The sequence below is a fragment of the Cyrtonyx montezumae genome, unplaced genomic scaffold, assembly GCF_038088225.1.
Source record: "Cyrtonyx montezumae isolate F1298 unplaced genomic scaffold, pur_monq_1.0 scaffold_4, whole genome shotgun sequence".
NCBI classification, from domain to species: domain Eukaryota; kingdom Metazoa; phylum Chordata; class Aves; order Galliformes; family Odontophoridae; genus Cyrtonyx; species Cyrtonyx montezumae.
The window spans coordinates 17,558,041-17,579,103 of record NW_027072045.1 but is presented as its reverse complement, the minus strand read 5'-3'; the positions used below and the strand labels follow the sequence as shown (position 1 = coordinate 17,579,103).

The 21,063-nt window shown below is 37.3% G+C and overlaps 1 protein-coding gene across 3 annotated transcripts in view; it reads right to left on the bottom strand.

Annotated features, from left to right (window-relative positions):
* Positions 1-16,960, bottom strand: part of CPEB3 (cytoplasmic polyadenylation element binding protein 3) — a 77,054-nt gene extending 60,094 nt beyond the window's left edge. For 2 of the 3 annotated variants that reach the window (XM_065746729.1, XM_065746731.1), the window contains exons 1-2: positions 14,813-14,901; positions 13,676-14,583 (exon numbers count right to left, since the gene is read on the bottom strand). In XM_065746729.1, coding sequence (XP_065602801.1) covers positions 13,676-14,572 — 897 coding nt within the window. In that variant the 5' untranslated portion in view covers positions 14,573-14,583; positions 14,813-14,901. Of the gene's footprint in view, positions 1-13,675; positions 14,584-14,812; positions 14,902-16,885 lie in introns of those variants that run through there. The other variant, XM_065746730.1, reaches the window with a different exon arrangement.
* Between the last annotated feature and the right edge of the window lie 4,103 nt (positions 16,961-21,063).

Here is a 21,063-nt window from a genome sequence, read left to right as displayed (position 1 = left end):
AACTGTCTGAGCACTCACTGACAGCCATTTATGTTTAGCCATATTTCTTTCCATGTGAAGTTTTAGATAAAAATCTGCTCATCAGTCCACTTTAAAATGCATCTCAAAAAGCTGATCTATCCACTTTCTATTATAGTCGCTGATTCCAGTAACAAATGATTGTAACTACTCCAAAATATGGGATTAAAATAGTTATGCCCAAGATGATCATCAATTCACAAAAACAAGCAATTGGAAAAAAGTGTCAGCAGTAGGACTTAAGGCCATTCATTATAACCTTGTTATCAAAGAAATATCATTCAAGTGGTACAGTGGTGGACTGTACAAGTCTTCAACCCCAATAAGTTACCTTTGTTTTTCTACCATTCTGTTGAGTAGAAGTATCACCGTGTTCCACACACAGCAAGGAAAGGTAAAGTTTGACCAACTTACTAAAATGAGCACAACTTAAGTGCAACCCTAAAAATCACAAGATCAAAGCACTACTAAGATGCAGACTGCAAATGGAGAAAGGAGCACAGGGGATGCTACACCATAAAAGGATCAAGTGAACATGCTGCACAGTCTGAACTGCATTATGTAAATGAGAGTAGACAAAGTATAAAGAAGCTCTCAAAAATTTTTACAAACTGAGGAGTCTACCCCACGTTGTTATAGGATAACAAGACAAGATGGGATAGAAAAGCATCTTTGCACAGTAAAGGAATCTAAAGGATTTCTCTAAAACATATGCCGGTTTTATTTTTCAGTAATCACTGACATGGGATTTATATTGCCAAGATTAAAAAAAATTAAAAAAGGAGAATATTACTGAAATGTTTACAATGTTTAAGCCTTGTGGCAAACAAAATATTGTCTCATATCTCATACTTACTGTGCTTTTAAAAAACAATGTGATTAAAATAATATCTAATCAGCATATTTCAAGACAGGCTCCCTGTTTCATGTCTGCCATGTTCAGAAGATAGCAAGCTCTTGAGTAAAACAACTTCTAAGTGCCAGAATTCTGGATAGATACTTCAACCAAAAAGGAATAAGTTATTTAATCTGCTCCTACAGGACAATATCTTCAACTACTTTTCTCTAAAAGAGGAATCTTTCCATTCCAATGCCAATGTAGTCCTCTTAAAAGGAGAAGAAAAAAAAGAAAAAAATGAAAAAAATCACAGTGGGAATACTTGTTCACTAAGAAAAGAAAAGTGAGGTCACTTACTGACAGGTCTAAAACAGTACACAAACACTCTCAATGAAAACCAGCACCAAAGAAGACAAGAAGGTGACCTTTTCAGTGTGATGTCACTTTGCATTCAGCAGGACTTAAACAAGATGCTTAACCTATTTGCTGCCATATCACTGAAACTGCTCACATGTAAGTGGTCTGTATCCTAACATTATATTGTTATAGCACTATTAACATGCATGACAAATTGTGGCACAAGAATTAAAAACCTACTTAAGAAGAGGTATGCACAGAAGTCCAGTAAGTCACGTTCTTCCTAATGAGGACTGAAAATAGTTTAGGCAGCAAATGTTCTCCATCCTGGGCCTTCATCCAGGATATAACCTATTGCAGAAGCCAAAGCTGTCACAGTCATCTTCTCATAAAAGGACCACAGGCTCTCTCCAACTGTGCACTTATTTCTAAACATGAGCTGAGGACTCCTATATAGCCACTGAAAAATGAGGCAATCCTTTTGCAACAGTGTCACTATGCTAAAAAAAAAAAAAATCATTTAAAAGCATTCAGTGTCAGCTATGTGATGAACTTCCAAGTTCTTGAAGGCTGTGTATAGGCAGGTGACAAATGCATTCAAATAACTGCTATACATTTGGATTTAACAAATTAAAATAATTCAGAATAATTGCATTTATATAAACCAATTCACCTAGAGACAGCAAGAGAAGAATAATTTTCTTATTTATTTTTGAGCTGAAACTGAGTCAGCACAGGGAAAATTTAGTTAAGATTGCTCCAGATGTCAAGAAGATTTTCAGACAGAAGCCATCCCGTTTGCAACAGAACTCATTTCTATTTTGTACAAGGTAATAAGGATTGACAGGCACCTTAGGAGATTTTGTTATAAGAAGAGAACCAGGATGTTCAGCCACTTAACCACACTCAGTTAGAAGTTCAGCATTAATAAGTCAAACAACAAATGTTTAGTACAGTCCAGCCACACAGATGAAGGAATTAAATAAAAATTATTAGGGGAATGAGGATAATGTGTACAACTGACTGGTTAAAAAAAAATGCAATGATGGAAGCAGGATATGAAACTGTAGAAGACAAATGCTCTTTCCAGTTTTTACACTTGAAATTCACAGATGTCTTTAAGAAAGAAAAAGTAGAGATAACAGCATCATACAGTAACTACATAATATTCTAGAGAATGATCTCTGGTTCCTGAAATAGTAGGATATGCCCTAGAAAGAGCTTGATGCAGTTGATACAAGGATTGCAATGTAGCACCTTACACACTGTTACAAGCAAAAGTAGCAGCATAAATGAAAGAAGTGGGAAACAGTGCAACTGGGGTTTGAGAAAGTAACGCCAGAAAAGGAGGAGAGTGATAGCACTGAACATATCATCTAAATAAGAGATACTAATGAATTTTCTTAATAAAAAAAACAAACCTCAAGACCAAATGTATCAACAGCACTAGTATTCAAGTAGGAGCACAGGAGCAATATTTACAATATATCATCGGTATACAGGAGACCAGCTCATCACACAGCACCAACTAATTGAATTTGAAGAACTGCAGCAAAACAGGGTGATATTTAATATCACTAACTACAAGGTCACAAGATCAAGGACTTAGTTTTCAGTATTAACTGAGACCTCAGCAACCAGAAAGGACACAAAGGCAAAAGAATTAATTAGCAAATTTCAGGACAGCTACAAACCACAAATATTAATGCAACTGTAAAAAGGTTAAAAATAAAAATAAACAGGCTGGATGAAAAATAGTACTTCTATGTTTGAATCTGTCTACATCTGTGTTCATATTTTATATATAATATAAATAATATCAGTGTATTATCATTGTACTCTATTATTCCCATTCACCCACATCTCTGACTGAGATGAGGAATAAGCCATGTTTTGAAACCATACCAGTTTGTTTTTTATATTTTAATAAGGTGAAATAGAAAGAACCTTTCCAAAAAAAAAAAAGTGTAAATTTTATTCCAGACCATTTTAAAGGAGCTATTGCAAATAGAACACAGGAAGTCACTTACTTCTGCCTTGCTTAACTAGAAAAAAAAAATGTTATATAAGTAATCTTCTATTTCTTTTTTGTGAAACCATGTCAGAAGAATGCGATCCTGTTTAGACAAGGCCAAGAACCTGTCTACAGAAGCTTTGAAAAAAGCATCAGTTTTAAGCTCTGCTGACAACTTCGGTTGATGCAGTTTCTCAGCTATCACAGGTATACTTTCATTTATTAGCAGACAAAAGCAGCAGGGATCACCAAGCTGAGGACCCTTCCTAATGCAGTGTGAAATCCAACCTAATGTTTGCAAGATTTCATTAACTGAAATACTCATTACAGAAAGTGAGGAGTTATACTGTCATCTTGGATAACCATATATGAAAGCACCACTTCTCATTTTGCATTATAAAAATCCTATTTGTTCTCACCCCTGAAGTTTGCTTCCTCCACCTTCCCATTGTGCTTTACTCTCCCTGCCACAGTTATCAACTACTTAAGACTTCATGAGCTTTAAGAAAAGCCCCTTCTGTTACTGGGAGATGTTTCACTGTTTTGAATTATGTCTTTTTTGAAAATGATAGAGGAAGAAACAAATGAGCCTAGAAAAAGTATACAAAAATGAGACTCTTTTAAAGCTAAAACAAATACACCAGACTATTACTGTGATCATTAATTTTAAGCTAAAAGGTATCTTTATAAATAGTTTAAAGGAAAGAAACTGTCAGCAACACAAAGCATACTATAAACACTTGACAGATTTGGTTATTATAGATCTTAATGGTTACTAAGCATATCAAAAGATGATATTATATTTGTTTACAAGCCATCTGTTAATGTGCTGGACCCTAATAATGAGATAATATATTAATCATTTATTAACCCTTTACAAACATGCAGCTGCTTAAAGGTCCTGTAGGAAACTGAAATAAAACTAGCTACCCACTGGTTCATTCCTTAATGCATTTAACAATCCTCCCTCACAAAATAAAATACTGTGTTACAGGACCCATCACAAATTAGCTTTGTTCTCAGTGGAGAACACTTTGTTGTGAGACCACAGTGAACACAAAAACATTAAACTTAATGTTTCTGAAGGATGAATGTTGGCTGATGGAAAGTCATAGATAGTCATGAGATGTTCTATCACATGCTCCTAATTTTCTACTGCATTTCCAACTGCTTCACACATGATCAACTTTAGATTCCTGCCTTTTAATTCTAGGTGTCTGTCTAAAACTAAGCAGATGCAATGACACCTGGACCTCAGTTGATACACAGTGATAATATACAAACAAGAACTGTTCACTGAATTCAAGAAGAGCTTGACACGCTTGTACATGTAACATGAAAATGTCACTTAGTATATGAAAAATGTTCCTTGAACTATAGCACAAATATTTGCTTAGAAAAATAAGGGTAAAATTTCCCAGTTATTTTTTGTGAACCTAACACTGCCACTTTAACACCTAATGGGATGACTGGATGATGACAGTCATGACAATGGAAGGCAGAAGATCTAATATTTAACAGAGCATCTTGCACTGCATTGCTTTTAGATACAGTAATTTAATGGAGCAATTTTGTTCCAATTCCTGTTCCTAAATTTAGTTCATCTACAAATACAGTGTAAATAAGCCAGGCAGTAATGATGAGGTAAAGTATCAATTCTGTATTTACAATTTCAGCTTCAAATCTCAAAACCAAGTCAAGCTCACTAGGCTGTCCCTCTTAATTCTTATGAGGCAGAAAACACATTATCATTCCAGACAACATTAAGCTCCCATAGAACAAGCAAAGATGATTCAGCTTGTGACTGCTGAAGATTAATGGGCCTTGCCCTGTAGCTTTAAGCTTCGACAGATTAAGCAGAACAGGGAAGGCCAACTCAAATGGGAAGCTTCAGTAAGAAAAAGGGGAAAAAAAAGCAGGAACAGAAAGCAGTAGAAGAAGGGAAGTCTGAAAGGAATGGAGTTGAACTGTTCAAGCCTGGATGAAACGAGAACAAGGAGTTATGCCCACAAAAATCACACTTTTACCCTAAGCCCTGACAGGAACCCCACACACTGAACATCTCTGAAACCCACTGACAAGTATGTACTCCCCATACACTATTTTCAATAACCCTGTTAATCCAAGCATGATCTATGGTGTTGATCAGAAGACTCCAATTTGGTTGGTGAATCATGTGAATATCATCATAAAATGGAAGACTGTCTGGTATTGTTTATACATTTTACACTGCTCTAGAAAACATAGGAGACTTTTGAATTTTGTAAAGCCATACAAAAAGGTAGCACAGAAGGAAGATTGCTCGGACAAATCAAATTGTACCAGTCTTCATGAATAATTAAGTATATGGTAAAAATCATTTTTCTGATACAACTTCAATTTCAGACAGTGGCCAGAACGGACCTCCACAGTGATTTAAGCTTGTCTACAGAAGCTCTAAGTTGTCACATGCAGAATTTGGAAGATGTACAGAGGACAGTTCAAGGAAAAGTGGATCTCATTTAAAGAGAGAAATTTTTTTTCTTCTTTTCTCTGATGAAGAGTTCTTAATTCCTGAATAATCACCCCATAACTTAAACTAGAACTGTTCACATGTGACAGTTTATTTTCTTCACTTCCTGGTGCTAGTCTGAGATTTACACAAGCAGAAAACAAAGGCAGTCAATGGATGTTCTGCTTTGAATAAAAAGCAACGTATGCTAAGTATTACAGAATAAAAGCTTTTTAGTGTTCTCAGATCGAACGTGAGAAGAAAATGATTTTCCCAAGCAGTGCCTTTTATGTACATCTTTAGAACGGAAATTACACCACCTCTTCTCCCAACACTAATGGAAAGAGGTCATCAGCATCTGTCTCAATACAGATAGTACACAGTGTTTCTCTTCTATAAGATTTAAGAATGACTGATTTTTTTTTTATCTGAGATTATTTTGAAAGGCATGCAATAAAAAGACAAAGTCATGTTGAATAATGAGGAAAGGGAAGGCATCAATTAGCTGTGTTTTACAAATTATACTGTTAGAAGAAAAGATAGAATTTTATAATTAAAGTTTATGAAAACAAAAACAAAGATACACAGGCACATCTTCTGCAGCATTTCACCACTTGGCTCTTTTAAATTCTGAAGTTTACAAGTAATAGTCAGAGGATGACGCAAATGAAGACCTATTTCTATAAACAAAAATAATACATTCATCCACCTCTAAACACCTGCTTATTAGTAACATGCACATGTAGTATTTTAATGACAACTGCTTAAAAGCAATGCTTCTGCACTTACATTTCTACTAAATGTAACAGGAGAACTAAACAAAGAAGGAATAATGAAAAAATATGGGACCCAAAATCTAGTTACAGAATGTAAAATATGCCATAATAGCCTAAAAACTGAAGAATTGAGACATTACACCAGTGTACTTGCCAGACAATTAGAATGAACTACTACACTTTCACCTGCATAAAACTATTTTTACACTAAGTATGAAAAGAAGCAAGTTATGTTAATAGCAGTTATACCTACTTTACCAATGCTGTTCCAAAGCAGATGTCATTGAATATTATCAGAGCTTGTTTTCTGAAGAAAATGAATTGTTTATACATACATAGACCCATACACATACACACGTATTTTATGTGTATTTACACACAAAATGCTAACATTACTAGGAATGAAAAATTTGCTTAAAGCTTTGAAGTATGCACTGCTTATTTCTCTCATACTATGTATTTCACTTACTCCTATTGCTGGCTGGAGGGAAAAAAAAAACTTTAAATATATGTAGACATTTAGGAAGCATCCATATAGAAAGAAAGTTTTAAGTCTACATAGTAGCAGGAGTCAAAAGGGAAATTTAGCTAACTTTATGCTGAGTCAACAGGAATTAGAAAATCCTGCTTCCTGCCCTTTCTGAAATTTAATTTCCATCACACCTTCCTGAACAGGTAGGCTGAGACAAGAAGTGGAAAAAAACTACTTTGGGTAGCAGATTGTGAAACCAAGCACCTAATTGGGCTTGCAATAGTCTAGAAAACTGATCATCCCTGAACATAGGCAGAAACTTCTGCCTACTATCGTTCCACTTCTATTCCACTTGAAGATTCTACACCCACATTTTTATATCCTCAATTTTCAGCTGGCAATTGCAAATAACAATTACACGTGAAAATCTTTTTAAACTGATTTCCACTGAGAGAGAGTTGAGAGACAGAGCAGGGGACATAGAAGAGAAAGAATACATTTTGCATGTGAAGTCTGGTAATTGCCACTACGCAAGCAGACTTCAGCAGATCTTTCTTAAATAACCTATTACAGGTTACAAAAGCAAAACAGCATGCTTATCAGGAGAAGAAAAAAATGAAATTTGTAAAGGCTTTTGCTTCCTTTCGGAGTTTATGCTACAATTTGGATTAACATTTTTATAAAGTTTCTATGATAATCATATTTGTACGTAGATAGTATTTCCAAATTCATAACATTATCTCAAGTGATCAATAGGAAAAAGAGAAACAAAAAGCTCAGAGAGCCTTAGGCTCTCTCCCACAGGTCAACACTGACTAGCTGTGGTATGATGCTTTTCTCTTCAGACTAATTTGAAAGTTTTGGAAAGCCCGTTATTCTACCCAGCCTAAGCAAAAATCAAATCTGCATGGTTTAAAATCACTAAATAACTTCAAATCAAGCAACGCTACCTTTTAGCTCCCTTTGATGTGCTTTATCCAGGAAGCACTTGAGGAATCGTAAGGAAATGAGAACTATTTTACCAAATGTGAAGAAATGGAAACGTTCATCATCCACACAACAATTTCCTCCTTGAAAAGCACCTAGGCAAGGAAAACATTCATTTTCCATATTTCTCTATCTAACATTCAATTCACAAAAGCCATCTTTAGTCAATAAATAAATAAACAAATCCAGGGTACAATCCAAGAAAGGAAATAGCAAAATAAACAGCATGCTCATCCACCTTCCCTTCTATCTTACCTCCCAGAGGCAGATAATTCCTTTAGCAAATCTTTAAGACAAAATTATTGATCCATTGTACTATATTAAGACCTACCACATCTTAGAGGAAGTTCTGCCTATCTATACACTTGCTGAGACCTTCATCTCCATACTGAACTTGCACCTTCACTCTACCATCGTTATCTTTGAGCGAGGGCTTAAATGTGACTCCACTGTTAACTTAAAATCAAGGCAATCAGTCATTAGTGCTCAAATCTTCACACTCTGAATATTAAACAGCAATGCATTTGTTATTCTGTACTGTGTCATTGTGGCTTAATTTACTTGAAAATGCAGATATTTAAAATTCAAACAAATATCCACCAAAAATTGTAATATAATTCACAATACTAAAGCTAGAATGTCATGTATCAGTTGTAAGTTTTATGCTGATAGATTGCTGAGATAGCTTAACATTTATTCTCACTCTTGATTATTCAGAATCAGGCTACTTTTGGTATTATTTATGTTCAGTGAAACAGTAATATCAGAAGCATGTCAGGAGGTGGGTGAAGGCAGGAGGAAAGTAGAAAATCCAACTAAGTTATTTCCACAACAACTATACCTCTGTGTTGGTTTTTTTTTGTTTGTTTTTCTTTTTGGTGTGCATGTGTGTGTGTTTGTTTGCCTGACAAAGTCACAGGCTATGAGTACTTCTCAATCATCAAATAAGAAAAATTTAATATTAGACTGCACTTTAAGAAAGTTTTCAAGATGGCAATGGAGCTCCTGTTATCAGTACAGCTACCTACTATACTGCCAAGAAGCCAGCACCCAGAGTGTCAAGTTTAGAACAGGGAAATAGTGTTCCAAAAAGTCTTCAGATAGACTTACTGCATGATATGCAATGTTTAGTTGAAAAAAAAAATCTAGACTTGAAGTCTTTACACTTATAAAATTGAGATAAATAAGATACTTTGTATTTTTTCCCCAGAAATAGACAACAATTACTCTGTGCATGAGTCTACTGTATGTACATATATGTATGTGTGTGCATATACATAATTTCTTTAGAATATAAACTTGCAGTGGAGTAGATAATGCTATGAATGAACTAACATGACAGGACTGAAGAACTTCAAATATTTAAAGAAAATAGGCTCTTAAAGAGCAGTCTATTCATCTTCAACTGAAGATCACATCAGAACTATCAACATTACACTGTGGCCGTTTCCTTGGTCTTCATTAAACAGCTATAGTGTGTTTACTACCACACACAATAAAGTACCTGAACCTGCTCATGTGTTACTAATTAATGTATCTATATTTAAATATACACATACTAACAACACATATTTCTGCATCTATATACATATTTATAATCAAACCAGCTTCATGTTTGGAATTTTATTTTGAGTAAAATAATTTTTTTTTATTTCTTTTTTAATTTACCTCATTATTTTCTCCATAAAAAATGAAGAAAAAAAAAAGCAAGAAAGCTAATTCTTATTCAAAATCTTTAATTCCTATTTCAAAAACAGAAAACAACTAGGTCAAGGAAGTTTTGTCATTATTATCTCTGATCCGTGGGTACTAACAGGCTCTGCCAAAGAAGGCCTGTTAAAATTATCATTATCCACAATAAATACCCCACTTTTTACTTTTGCTTAGGACATATTTATCAGTAAAGTTGTCAAGAATGACTTGATACATGCCAGAATCCTCAAAGCACTAAATTGCTATGCAGTTTTTAAAGTTACAGTTTGCCATTACGTATTTTTGATGCTTTCTAAAGAACATGATTGGGAAAGAAGTAGATCTAACAAAATTTGCATAACTTCTGAGAAATCTTTCACTTACTTGTTATAGTGTTATTGATCTATTAAAATCCCACATGGTAGACTTCTTTAATTAACATACTGGCCTCCAAGCATTTAATTTCTACTCTATCTTCTCAAAAGTAAAGATAATTTCTTATCCATTCATTCAAGGACCTATTTCAGGCACTATCAATCCTCCTAACTCGACAAGCTGTGTCACAATGTATTTTTGTAAGGAAAAAGACAAAATAAATATACTATTTACCTGAGAGAACTGAAGGAAAAGAGAGTTCTGGGAGCACCTCAGAAACATGAGATGACAATACTCTCTTCAAGCTCCACTGCTCTACTGTAAGAAGGAACTGAACGGCAGCCCTGGTCCTAGGAACAGTCAGTCAATGCCAACCTCAAACACCAGGAATGAGGATAACCTGGCATAACTGCAAATACTGCTGCTCATCACATGACAATCACAACAGAGGAATTCAGCCTGAACCACTCATAAGCTGAAGAACATTCAGAACAGATTGGCTGCATTTCTGTATTTCATATCTGGCCATATCTATTCCCGCAATCTTATCTCCAACTCTTATTTGCTACAGTACATCTCATTCCATACCAACTACTTTTTTTGTTCTCCTTTACAGCTATCAGCTTTGTATCTTCAGATTTTTTTAATACAATGCAATCCATTTTCCTCAGTAGGCATATTGAAACAGACTCCTTCAAAGCATTTTTAGTTGCCTATCAGCACTGGTCACGATTCAGATGCCAACAGTACTCCTCTGAACTGATACTTTATGTGCCCTCATATAATTCAGCACAAGTTCTCCAAGCAGCCACCTTATAGGCTTTGACATGCAAGGCACACTAATCTATTGCTCAAAATCAGGGATAAAGGCACCTACCATAGTGCTCTATATACACGTCCATTAAAGAACCATCAATTAATTCTATTTTTCTACAGAAACAAAGTATATCAGAAGCTGACACCAGCTATCTTCAAATATTACAAATTCATAATAACAAATCCAGACTGCAGAAATTTTATACACCAAATTTTTGATCATTAAAATCTGAATTGAAAAAAAAAGTATCATTGTTAATTCCAACAGTGAAAACATTAATTTCCTTTTTACTCAGAACACCTTGAGTTCCACTTGTTAATGATTAATTAATTCAAGATGAACTAAAAATGTAAAAAGATCATATAATGTCAACAAAAGATAAAATAATGGGTTTGTACAATGAAGTTACTAATTTTTACTAGCATGGGAAGTTTACTGAAAGATATTTCTGAAGCAAACTAAAAACAACAATAAAAACTTCAGTTATGAAGGGTGGCAGATGTACATGGACAAACCTGCCAGAATTACTTGATAGTGCTGACAAGCAGAACTTACTGTGTCAACATATTGCCCAATTTCTATGAGGAAAAACAAACAAATGCAACCAGACCCAGGCAGCAAATATTACACTCACATGAAACTCATTTTATCAATGTAAATTTGAGCTAAACAGTTGCTTCCTATCAGAAGTACATTTCAAGATTTCTTTGGCACTTTGGGAAGTGTAAGAGCAATTGGCATTAATGCAGATCACAATCTTAAATGCAAAGTTCAGCAGTTTGTATTAAAAAGAATGTACCATTAAAAAACAAACAAACAAAAACTAACAACCAAAAAACCACAAGCTTTCTGAGTCTCTGAAATCAGACTGGTCTTTCAGCTGGTACTGAAATCAGCCTAAGTATTTGATTTCAGTTGAACGAGAAAATACAAGATTACGTTCAGAAAGAAAACACATTTCCAAATTTATATACTGACTAATAGCTTACATTTTCAAAACCTTAACTTTAAAATCAAATGAACTATGAACTTTTCTTCAAAGCACTTATCTATTTTCTTCCCCCCAGTGATGACTAAATACCAGACACATACATTTGTGACTATTTCTAGTCACAATAATAAATACCACCTTAATGAATGCAGAACTTCACGTACCATGTTGACCAAAGCACAGGAATAAGATAATTTACTGTTGTTTTTCTATTAAATTAATTTTACCCAAGTTTATAATGTCTTAAATGGTGATAAATAAAAGAATACTTGTAAACTGAAACATCTGACACTCCTAACGTAACAACTGGTGCAATATCCACTAGCTTTTGTGCTAGAGTATTCTGTGCAACATAATAGCTTCACTAGGCATACTGTATCTGAAGTATAACCTTTCTCCACACTTCAGTGCTACAGAGACACTGCCCAGCAGTTTATCAGAACACACTCCGCCTTAATTTAGGGCAGCCAATAAAAAATTAGCAACTCTCCCTTTAAATAGAATGAAGCAGCAAAATGAAATATCAGGGCTGACTACAAGATACCCTCTTTGGATGGGGCTAGAAAGTGCAGAGGAATGCACATATCTTACTTCAGCAATGTCTTAAAGAACGAGTGGTGTTTGTTTGCTTTGTTTCTAACACTAAGTGTCAAGCTAGATGATAAGTCATGCAAAACTGATCTGTTACAAATGTTTGAGAGTTCATGGCTTACTGATAAAGGTAGTACCTTAAAAGAAAGCATACACAAATGATTTCACTGTATTCCAAAACAGGAAATTTGGATCTGAGACTAAAAAAGCTAGCCTGGCAGAAATCTGTGATTCACTTCACCTTGTATAGATAAAACAGCAAGTGCACGCTCTGCTTCCTTCAACTTAAAATGGATTTCACACCATGACAGGTTTCGTTCTGCATTAAAATTGCAAATCTTCAGTGTGGCCCAGTTTCAGCTGCAATTGATCTGCTTTGTCGTCATAGATTAAAAAAAAAACACACACACTGAAGGGCACTGCAGCTTTAAATATTTCAGAGCTATGTAGCTAGTAAATAGACTCCATTGCAATATGGCTCTGAAGGTCGTGTCCTATTGTCTCCTTTCTCAGCAAATATTTTGAACAGCATATATTAGTTTATTTTACACAATACCTCCCTGCCGTTTCTAAATCATGTCAGTTGTATTGGGCATTTCCTTACTGGAAAGGACAGATATGCCACTCTTTCCATACACACCCACACTGCCTCTAGATGTATTCAAACCATTCACCGTGAATGTAATAGCACAGGGTATATATCAGACATGCACAGCTTTTCCTATATATACATTATATGAACAGATCCCCCTGTTAAATGCCCCAGCATAAAGACAAGTAGTTATTTCAGTGGTGATAAAATAATCAACTGGATTTCAAGCCCAAAAGCATCTTTGGTTAAAATTAACATACCAGTTAGAATACTGAAGCAAGCAATTTTAATGTCTCCTGCTACTCTCATATGGGAGAACATGAAAAAACAAAAAAAAAAAAAGAGCACCGATAGAACACAGTCTGCCAAACCTGCTTCTCATGTAGAAAGGCTACTACCTTTCTAAAGCTATAAACAAACAGAAAAGGTAAAGCCCAGCCACATTTCAGAACAGATTATAACAACAATGAGACTGTTAACATCAAGCCAAAATTTGGAACTTCTGTGTACACACTCCCTGGACCGAGCTTATTTCTTTTATATGGGGTGACAGTGCAGACATGAAGTATGGAGATCCCTCTCAAGCAGAAGAGCATTGTGAAATATACCTCTGCAATAAAATACAGCTGCGTGACAGACGTCACCACGTAGAAGGCACATTTACCTGAAAAGGCAACAGATTGTTGCCATTGTCCGTCCTAAATGCGTTGTCTTCCATCCAGGATTTGGGGGTTAAGGGTGCAGCCCGTGGGAACTTCGGAGGGGCAATGACATTGCTGGAGAATGGTTTTTTGAGGGGTGAAATGGGATTGAGGGGGGAGGGTACGCCGACCCCCACTCCCACGCCGACCCCCACTCCAACTGCCCTTCGAGGGTCCCTACCAGCCTGCAGCCCACCCCAAGGGTTGGAAGGTGTACTCCAAGCTGCATTTTGATGGTTATTCCAGCTGGAGGAAGAAGAAGAGGATGCAGAGGAGGAAGACGGTTTGCTGGTCATGATGGGCTGATGGCTATAAGCAGCATTTCTCTGGGCAAAAGGTGCCTGATTGGGGCTCACAGGTGACCTCCGCTGCTGCTGCTGCTGAGCTTGCTGTTGCTGCTGCTGATGTTGGTGGTGTTGAGTCTGAGCTAGGCCAATTTGAGGAGAGAAAGTGCCACCAAATACAGGGTTGACATGATGTGGAAAATTCTGGAAAAGCATTGTTCCATTGACTGGAGTAATCCCTTGGAAAAAGCTATCATCCACCGTGTTTGTGGTCCCCGTCGACCAGGTGCTGCCGAAGGAGGGAGACAAGGAGGTGCCGGCTGCAGGTTCTTGTTGAGGCTGGTGAAAGCTCAAGCCAGGCAAAATGGGAGACTCCATCTGCATCTTCTCCTTGCTATTTTGGGAAGGAGCCGATGTGCCGATACTAGTCACTGAGCTGTTGTCTTCTGGCTTGGGCGTTTCTGACGATATGGGCGTAGAGGGGGCTTCTGCTGAGTTTGGATCTTGCTGTTGTTGCTGCTGCCGCTGCTGCTGGGGCTGGGCTTTGCTTTTGTCCATCAGTAAATCATCCTGCATGGTTTGCGCAGCTAAAACAGTAGGGGAAAAAACCACAAAAACAGATTATTAGCATTGTCATTCATAGCACAAACGAGGCTGCTTTAATCATTTGCCGGTCAGAAATCTCCTCCTATTAGTAGTGCTATATGCTACAGCAAGTTGCAAGGCAAACCCGTAATCTTCCCCCTCCCCCATTTAGGAGCATGTAAGCTTTGATCGTGCTAGATCGCCTTGAAAATATTTTTTAAGATGCTTCACCCTTTATGAAGTCTTGTTTCCCTTCAGTCTAAATGAGAGATGTGCTTATAGGGCAGAGATATACAGCAATTTCGCCACGTCTCTTTTCTCTTACACCGGAACTCAGAGCTCTCTCCCTGCAATAAGAAACTGATTCTGGTTCCTGTTTTTCCAAGCACCCTCCTCCTCCTCCACCTCCTCCCCCTGGCTATTTGCATACGTCAATAAATACTGCTGCGTCCTTCAGCAAGGTTAAAGAGACACCAGTCTCTACTCCTCTCCACCCCTTTTCCGACGAAGGCACCTTTAAAGGAGCCGATACCCATTTCCCCAGCGAGCAGCCAGGCTCTCCGGCCGGCACTGCTGGGGCCGCGGGGACGGGGAGCGACCCTGCAGCGGGTCCGGGGCGCGGCAGTGTCGGGCGCAGCGCTGCTTCGCCGCAAAGGCGTCCCGCTCTATTGACTTCACCAAAAATCGTCAGTAACTTGTTGGTAGGAAAATATAAGGCCGAAAGGAGCAGATCGGGGAGGTGCTACTCAGCTGTAATGCTCCTGATACTTTCACAGTGAAAAATTAAAATGAGACTAATCTGAATGTTTTAAATAGAGACACGGCACGTTTTAAGAGCCTTCTTTAGATGCACAAGACAAAGACTACCAATGGAATTAATTTGCTACATCGACGTGTATGCTTAAACTTTTAGAAACGAATGTACATAATATGGCCAAGTCTTATACCTGGTGGAAGGGGGGATTCATATAAAGGAGGGCAGGTAATGGAATTTGATCAATATTTCAAAACACAATACTACTGCACATGCAGACATCGTTGCATGGAACTAGAACAGGATCCTCCACATTTCACAGACGTCTAGTCAACTGAAGTGATTATTATAAATCACAAAAGCATTTTCAATGAGCCAAAAACCAGTTTCTCAATTAAAGTATGTCAAAGATGGTCATCACGGAATGCCTAATGGCATTTCTACTGAGCTAATCACAACAGCTTGGCCACATTCTTTTTAGGATTGCTGTTTCAATGCAACAAAGTTCAGCCAAAACAATTATCTGGTTAAGAAAAGCGACAAAGAGCAAAGCCAGTGACCCCTGACAACAGTTTTGAGACAGCCTATGCACATCTTTATTATTATTATTTTAATTTCTATATAGTAATTCATGAACTTTTCACCTCAAATGAATCTAAGGATATGTCTCTACTATTGGTTAAGTTACTTGGCTTGTTCCCCAGTATTTCTCTTCTCCATATGAAACAAATAGCAAGGGTTCACGCAATGGCTATGCTGTGAGACAACATTAGGGCAAGTTCCCAAAAACAGAGCAAACTATTGCATCCAGCCCGCAGCCCTGCTGCTGCCAATGGGGCAGGAGAAACCTGGAGACAGCTTAAAGCAGTGCTGCAGAAAAAACAGAACCCACCAAGCTCCATGTAGCTTTTCACATGCATTTACAGCAAAATCACCATTACTCCTAAGACTGCAGGAAATCATTTGATGATTCTACAGCAGAGAGGTAAAGGATAATCACTTATCCCTTCCCTAGTCCTCAACTATCAGTATAAAAGTGTATTTAGAGAGGGGAAAAAAAGGCAGCTGAAATGTTGCAATTCTGTCATAAATAAAGTATATTTAAATCACTTAGTCACTAGGTTATCTATAGTGACTCGCACGGCAGATACTTCACACACGTACCTTGACTTGGCTATTTGCTTTTGAACTTTATCCTAAAGACTGTAATCCACATTCATTTTCATATTGTTTCTTAAAGGTAAAATCACCACAATTCGACTCTCTTGTCAAGGTCAGGACCTACCTATAACAGCAAAGCCAGTCTGAATGGAAAAATACTGGATAAAAATAATTAAAAAAAAAAAAAAAAAAAAAAAGGAAAGGAAAGGAAAGGAAAGGCCACCCATGTCTAATTCTGGACTACCATACACAAGCAAATAATCAAAGGGTGCTATAAGTATTTGTGCAGATAATCCAGAACAGGAAATCTATATCCCCACAGCAATACCAGCTCTGCTTGCATGCAGTAACCCACGCAGCCAATGCAGAAATTCTTAAGGAACAGTTACCTTTGGATTTTCTGTATCTAATGCTCAACAAAACAGTGTGTTTATTTTCTTCTTTCGGGTTTGGTGTGTGACAAACAATCGGCCACTCTGGCAAGAGCACTTTGACAACTGGAAGCTCTCAGCGCATGCTCAGCCGCGGCATTCTGGGTTTTGCAGTCCGACGGGGGCGGACGGGCAGGGCCTGCAGCGGCGAGCGGACGGCTCAGCTCGGAGCCCACAGCGCTTGTGAAGGCAGAGCGTGCAGCTACACGGAGCAGCAATCGCCAGCCAAAGGAGTGCTTCTAGCATTCCCAAACTTTCTTTAAAACTCCCCGTTTGTGTATGTACAAGAAATTATTTACAAACTTGTATCAGCTATAAAAAGAAAGTCACAGCTGTTATAAAGGAGATCATGCCACACTGCTTAGCTGAGGAAACCACTAGGGAATCTTTTGTCACAAAACCATTTCTAAAAGCATTCTGACTCAAACACAAATAGGGCAAGTATGAGACTTCAAAACAAAAATCTGCACATGGCCTGTACTATCTGAATAACTTCCAAACTGCAAATTGTTTCTTCACTTCGCTACTGTCACAAGGTAAAAGCCTTCAAATAAGAAAAATAATAATAATACTACTCTGAAAAAAATAAACATTTTCCTGTTTACCATCACATTCACTCCATTCTGCAGCTCCTCATTTCAGCTACCTTCCTTCTACAACCACTATCCACAGATCTCCAACTTCTACTTCAATACACAGCCTGAAAGGCATGAGTCCCATGTTGATGGTATAGGTCAGATACAGTTCAGAATTTAGTCTGCAGGCACTTGTATTCCATCCAATGCTGATCTTTGAATTATTCTGTGTATTTGTTCTGGGTAATCAATAATATTGATAATTCTGGGAAAAGAATGCTAAGGCTTGTATGAAAAGCACATAGCAGAAATCTGAAGTGGGAAAATACCAGTGTTTTATAAAGTTTCAGGCTGTCTTTCTAAAGAATGAAATGTGCATAGCTTTATGGCCCAACTCTGAGAAAGATAAATTAGGGTAGTTGAAAGCAGCTTGTTCAACCACCCTTGTATTTGCTTTCTGCTGTCTATTTGTGTTGGACAGTGTATTCCACTTGCCTTGAATTAATGCTGTAATTAAGAGTCTCTGAACACTTGCTCTAACCTGTTTGTACTACTCTGAATCATTAAAGGCCAGGAAAATTGCTTTCTTACAGCAGCTGAAAATATCTCATTTGTTGAAAGCTCAGCTAGTACAGGGTTGGCTCTGATCACTCCACACTCTTCCTTTATGTCCCTTCCTGCTCCTTGGGTCATTGCTCTGCAGATGCTGTGAAGATCTATGTGGAAGGAGACAGAAGACAGCTTCACTTCATAGATCAAATATTAATGAGAGCAATCATAACAGCCACAAACAGAGAAGCACTACATAACCAAAGAAATTTAAGGTTTAATGGAAGCTTTTGATCCAGTAGCTCCTAGAAGGAAAACTTTTTTTTTCCCCCTACCAGCCAACTATTTTGTAATTGGAAGTTAAAAGATAATAACAACAGCTGTATCAGAACACAAAAGCTTCATTAATCTGATACCTTTATTGCTCGGCCTGGGCCAGCTCCAAAGAAACAAATGTAAGAAAGGCTCAAGTAAGCCTAGCTAACTCAGCTAAGATCGTACTGAACACAATTTTGTTTCACGAAATTCATTATAAAGTAACTTAAGCCTTCTAGAGCTAACAACTCATACTAGACTGTCAGAAAGTGAATATTCCAACTAACTTGAAGGTTAAAATGAAGTATGTTACTACAAAAACTGAGTTTTATTGTAGAAAGATTTTTTCCTCAGTTTACATTTGTTTCATTTGAGCTTAGTGGAGAGCTCCTTGTATTTAGAAAGATAGAATCAAGCAAATATAAAATATAGTGATCTTGCCATTTAGTTGGATATGCAGTTATCACAGCAGTTAAAATACAGAATCAACAAAAACCAATACTTTCATACTGAGAGATTACCTAGCTGTGTTAAAAATAGTGAATAATTCCAGCAGCTTCAATGTTGTAGATGAAAAGAACAGTATTAAAGTAGTACTGCTGAAATAGACAGGTAAATATTCAATATACCTCCATGCTATTCTAATGTTAATTGTTTATCCGTTTCTTTAATAAGTTTAATTAAATCTGTGCAAGTTTGTTATCATACAGTTTAATATTTTAAAATGTGACTTTCTGGCATAAATCTGAGATCTCTAACCTATATTACTTTTTGATAGTTTTCATCTAATTCTGTATTTGCCTCCAAGTGTGCGGTTTGATTTAATTCAAAATGGCTGCTAACAACAGTTGGCATCAATGAGGCTGAGTTCTGCCAAATCCCAAGAGGTAGCAGTCCTCGTCCTACACTTCGCATTGGCAAAAGGGAGTCCTCCTCTGGGAGTCCCCTCCAGGCTCAAATGCAGCTCCCGACAGGTGAAGGTGAGAGAGGACCAAACGAGTCAGCGCAACCATCACAGACAGAAGGAATGAACAAAGAGGACTCCATTAAGGGACGATATAGAAAATAATGATTTTAAAAAATGAAATAGCTGCAAGGGCCAACCTGAAGTTTGTATATATTGCCAATGTAATAAAAACAATAAGTAGAAAGAAAAGGAACAGTAAAGGGGAATAGGGAGAGTGAATGGAAGAAAGAGATTGTTGGGGAGAATAAAGAAAGCATTTTAATGGAGCAGCTGCATATCCAGTTCTGTCAGGGGGAAGTGATGAGGATGGAATGACAACTTTTGCTCTGTCAGGGAATAAGGAAGAGTTCTCTCAAATTTAGACACTCTTGGTTATTTTATGTATTTTAATTCCACACTGTGTTTCTAAGAGGACAAATAGAAATTCCATAACCTGAGCTGTCTAACAAAGCCTGGGAAATTGAGAAGACAAAACGGATTTTAGATTTGGGGTTTTCCAAGCTTCTTGTAAGATGTTAGGAAGTCTGTCATGTCTTTATATATTGCATGTTTCCAAGGAAATACAATGTACACACCTGCCAAGTGTTTACCACATACACAGTTTTCGACCCAATACACAGTTTTCAACCACTCTTGCCATCCTGCCCTCCCTGGCTGGGGGCAAAGCAACCTTCTTTGTGAGAGACTGCTCTGAAGCTTCATATAGTAGCCAGGTGATGATAGATTCCAGTTACATTTATTCAGGTAACTACTGCCCTCAGCCATTGCTGCTAATCACAACCTCATAGCCTTATCCTAAATGGTGGGCAACTATCTTATCCTCCCAACCCCAAAACAAAAACACAGAAATTGTACAAATACCAGAATCCTAGGAATAAAATAAGACTTCCTTACTTCTACTTCAGAATAAATATATAAAACCCAAGCATTTGGCTGGTCTATTTGATCACTACTTTGGCCAACAGACAGTGATTTATTCCAGATGAAGACCAGGAACCAGAGACTCTGGTATCTAATACTGCTCTAATATTTCACAAGCAGCTGTAATTGGGAAAGTGAGTATTATGCTCTCTTCCAGGAAGCCATGCTCACATGGTTTACTCAGGCCACTGTACACACAATACTTTTCAGTAGTGCAAGAAAAATTGAATTTACTATCCTAAGACAAAGTACCAAATAGATTTTCTTGGATAGTATGTCAGCACACTCCCTTCTTCCTACTTGCTTCTACAGATACTTTCTATAAGCAAAAAATACCTAAACATAACTGCTTTAGCACTCCTGATGATGATAGCGTTGGTAATCAGAAAACAGACAACACCCTCCTTATTCTATACATAGAACACAGCTTGCAAGTCTAAGTCCAGCTAATAAAGGATGAACGGGAAACAAGATCTGAGAAAAACAAAGCAATAGCAAAAACAGCATAATGTACAAAAAATTGGGTCTGACAGTGTAACCAGCTTATACACTTGTTTTATTCTATAATCTGAAAATGATGCAACACTACTTTTTTATGCACATTTTTCTCCTGCCACAGATTCAAAACCAGACTGATTTTCCCCTAGCTACAACAGCAGGGTCAAAAGACAAAGTACTTTCACTGCAGTCTCCTTCCTGTCCTACCTGATCTCTGCAGCTGTACAGAGCCAGCCGGCAAATTCTGCTCATCTCAAGCAAGAACTGATGAGCACTGAAGAAGGTGCACAGGTGCAGAGCTGGCCTGGAAA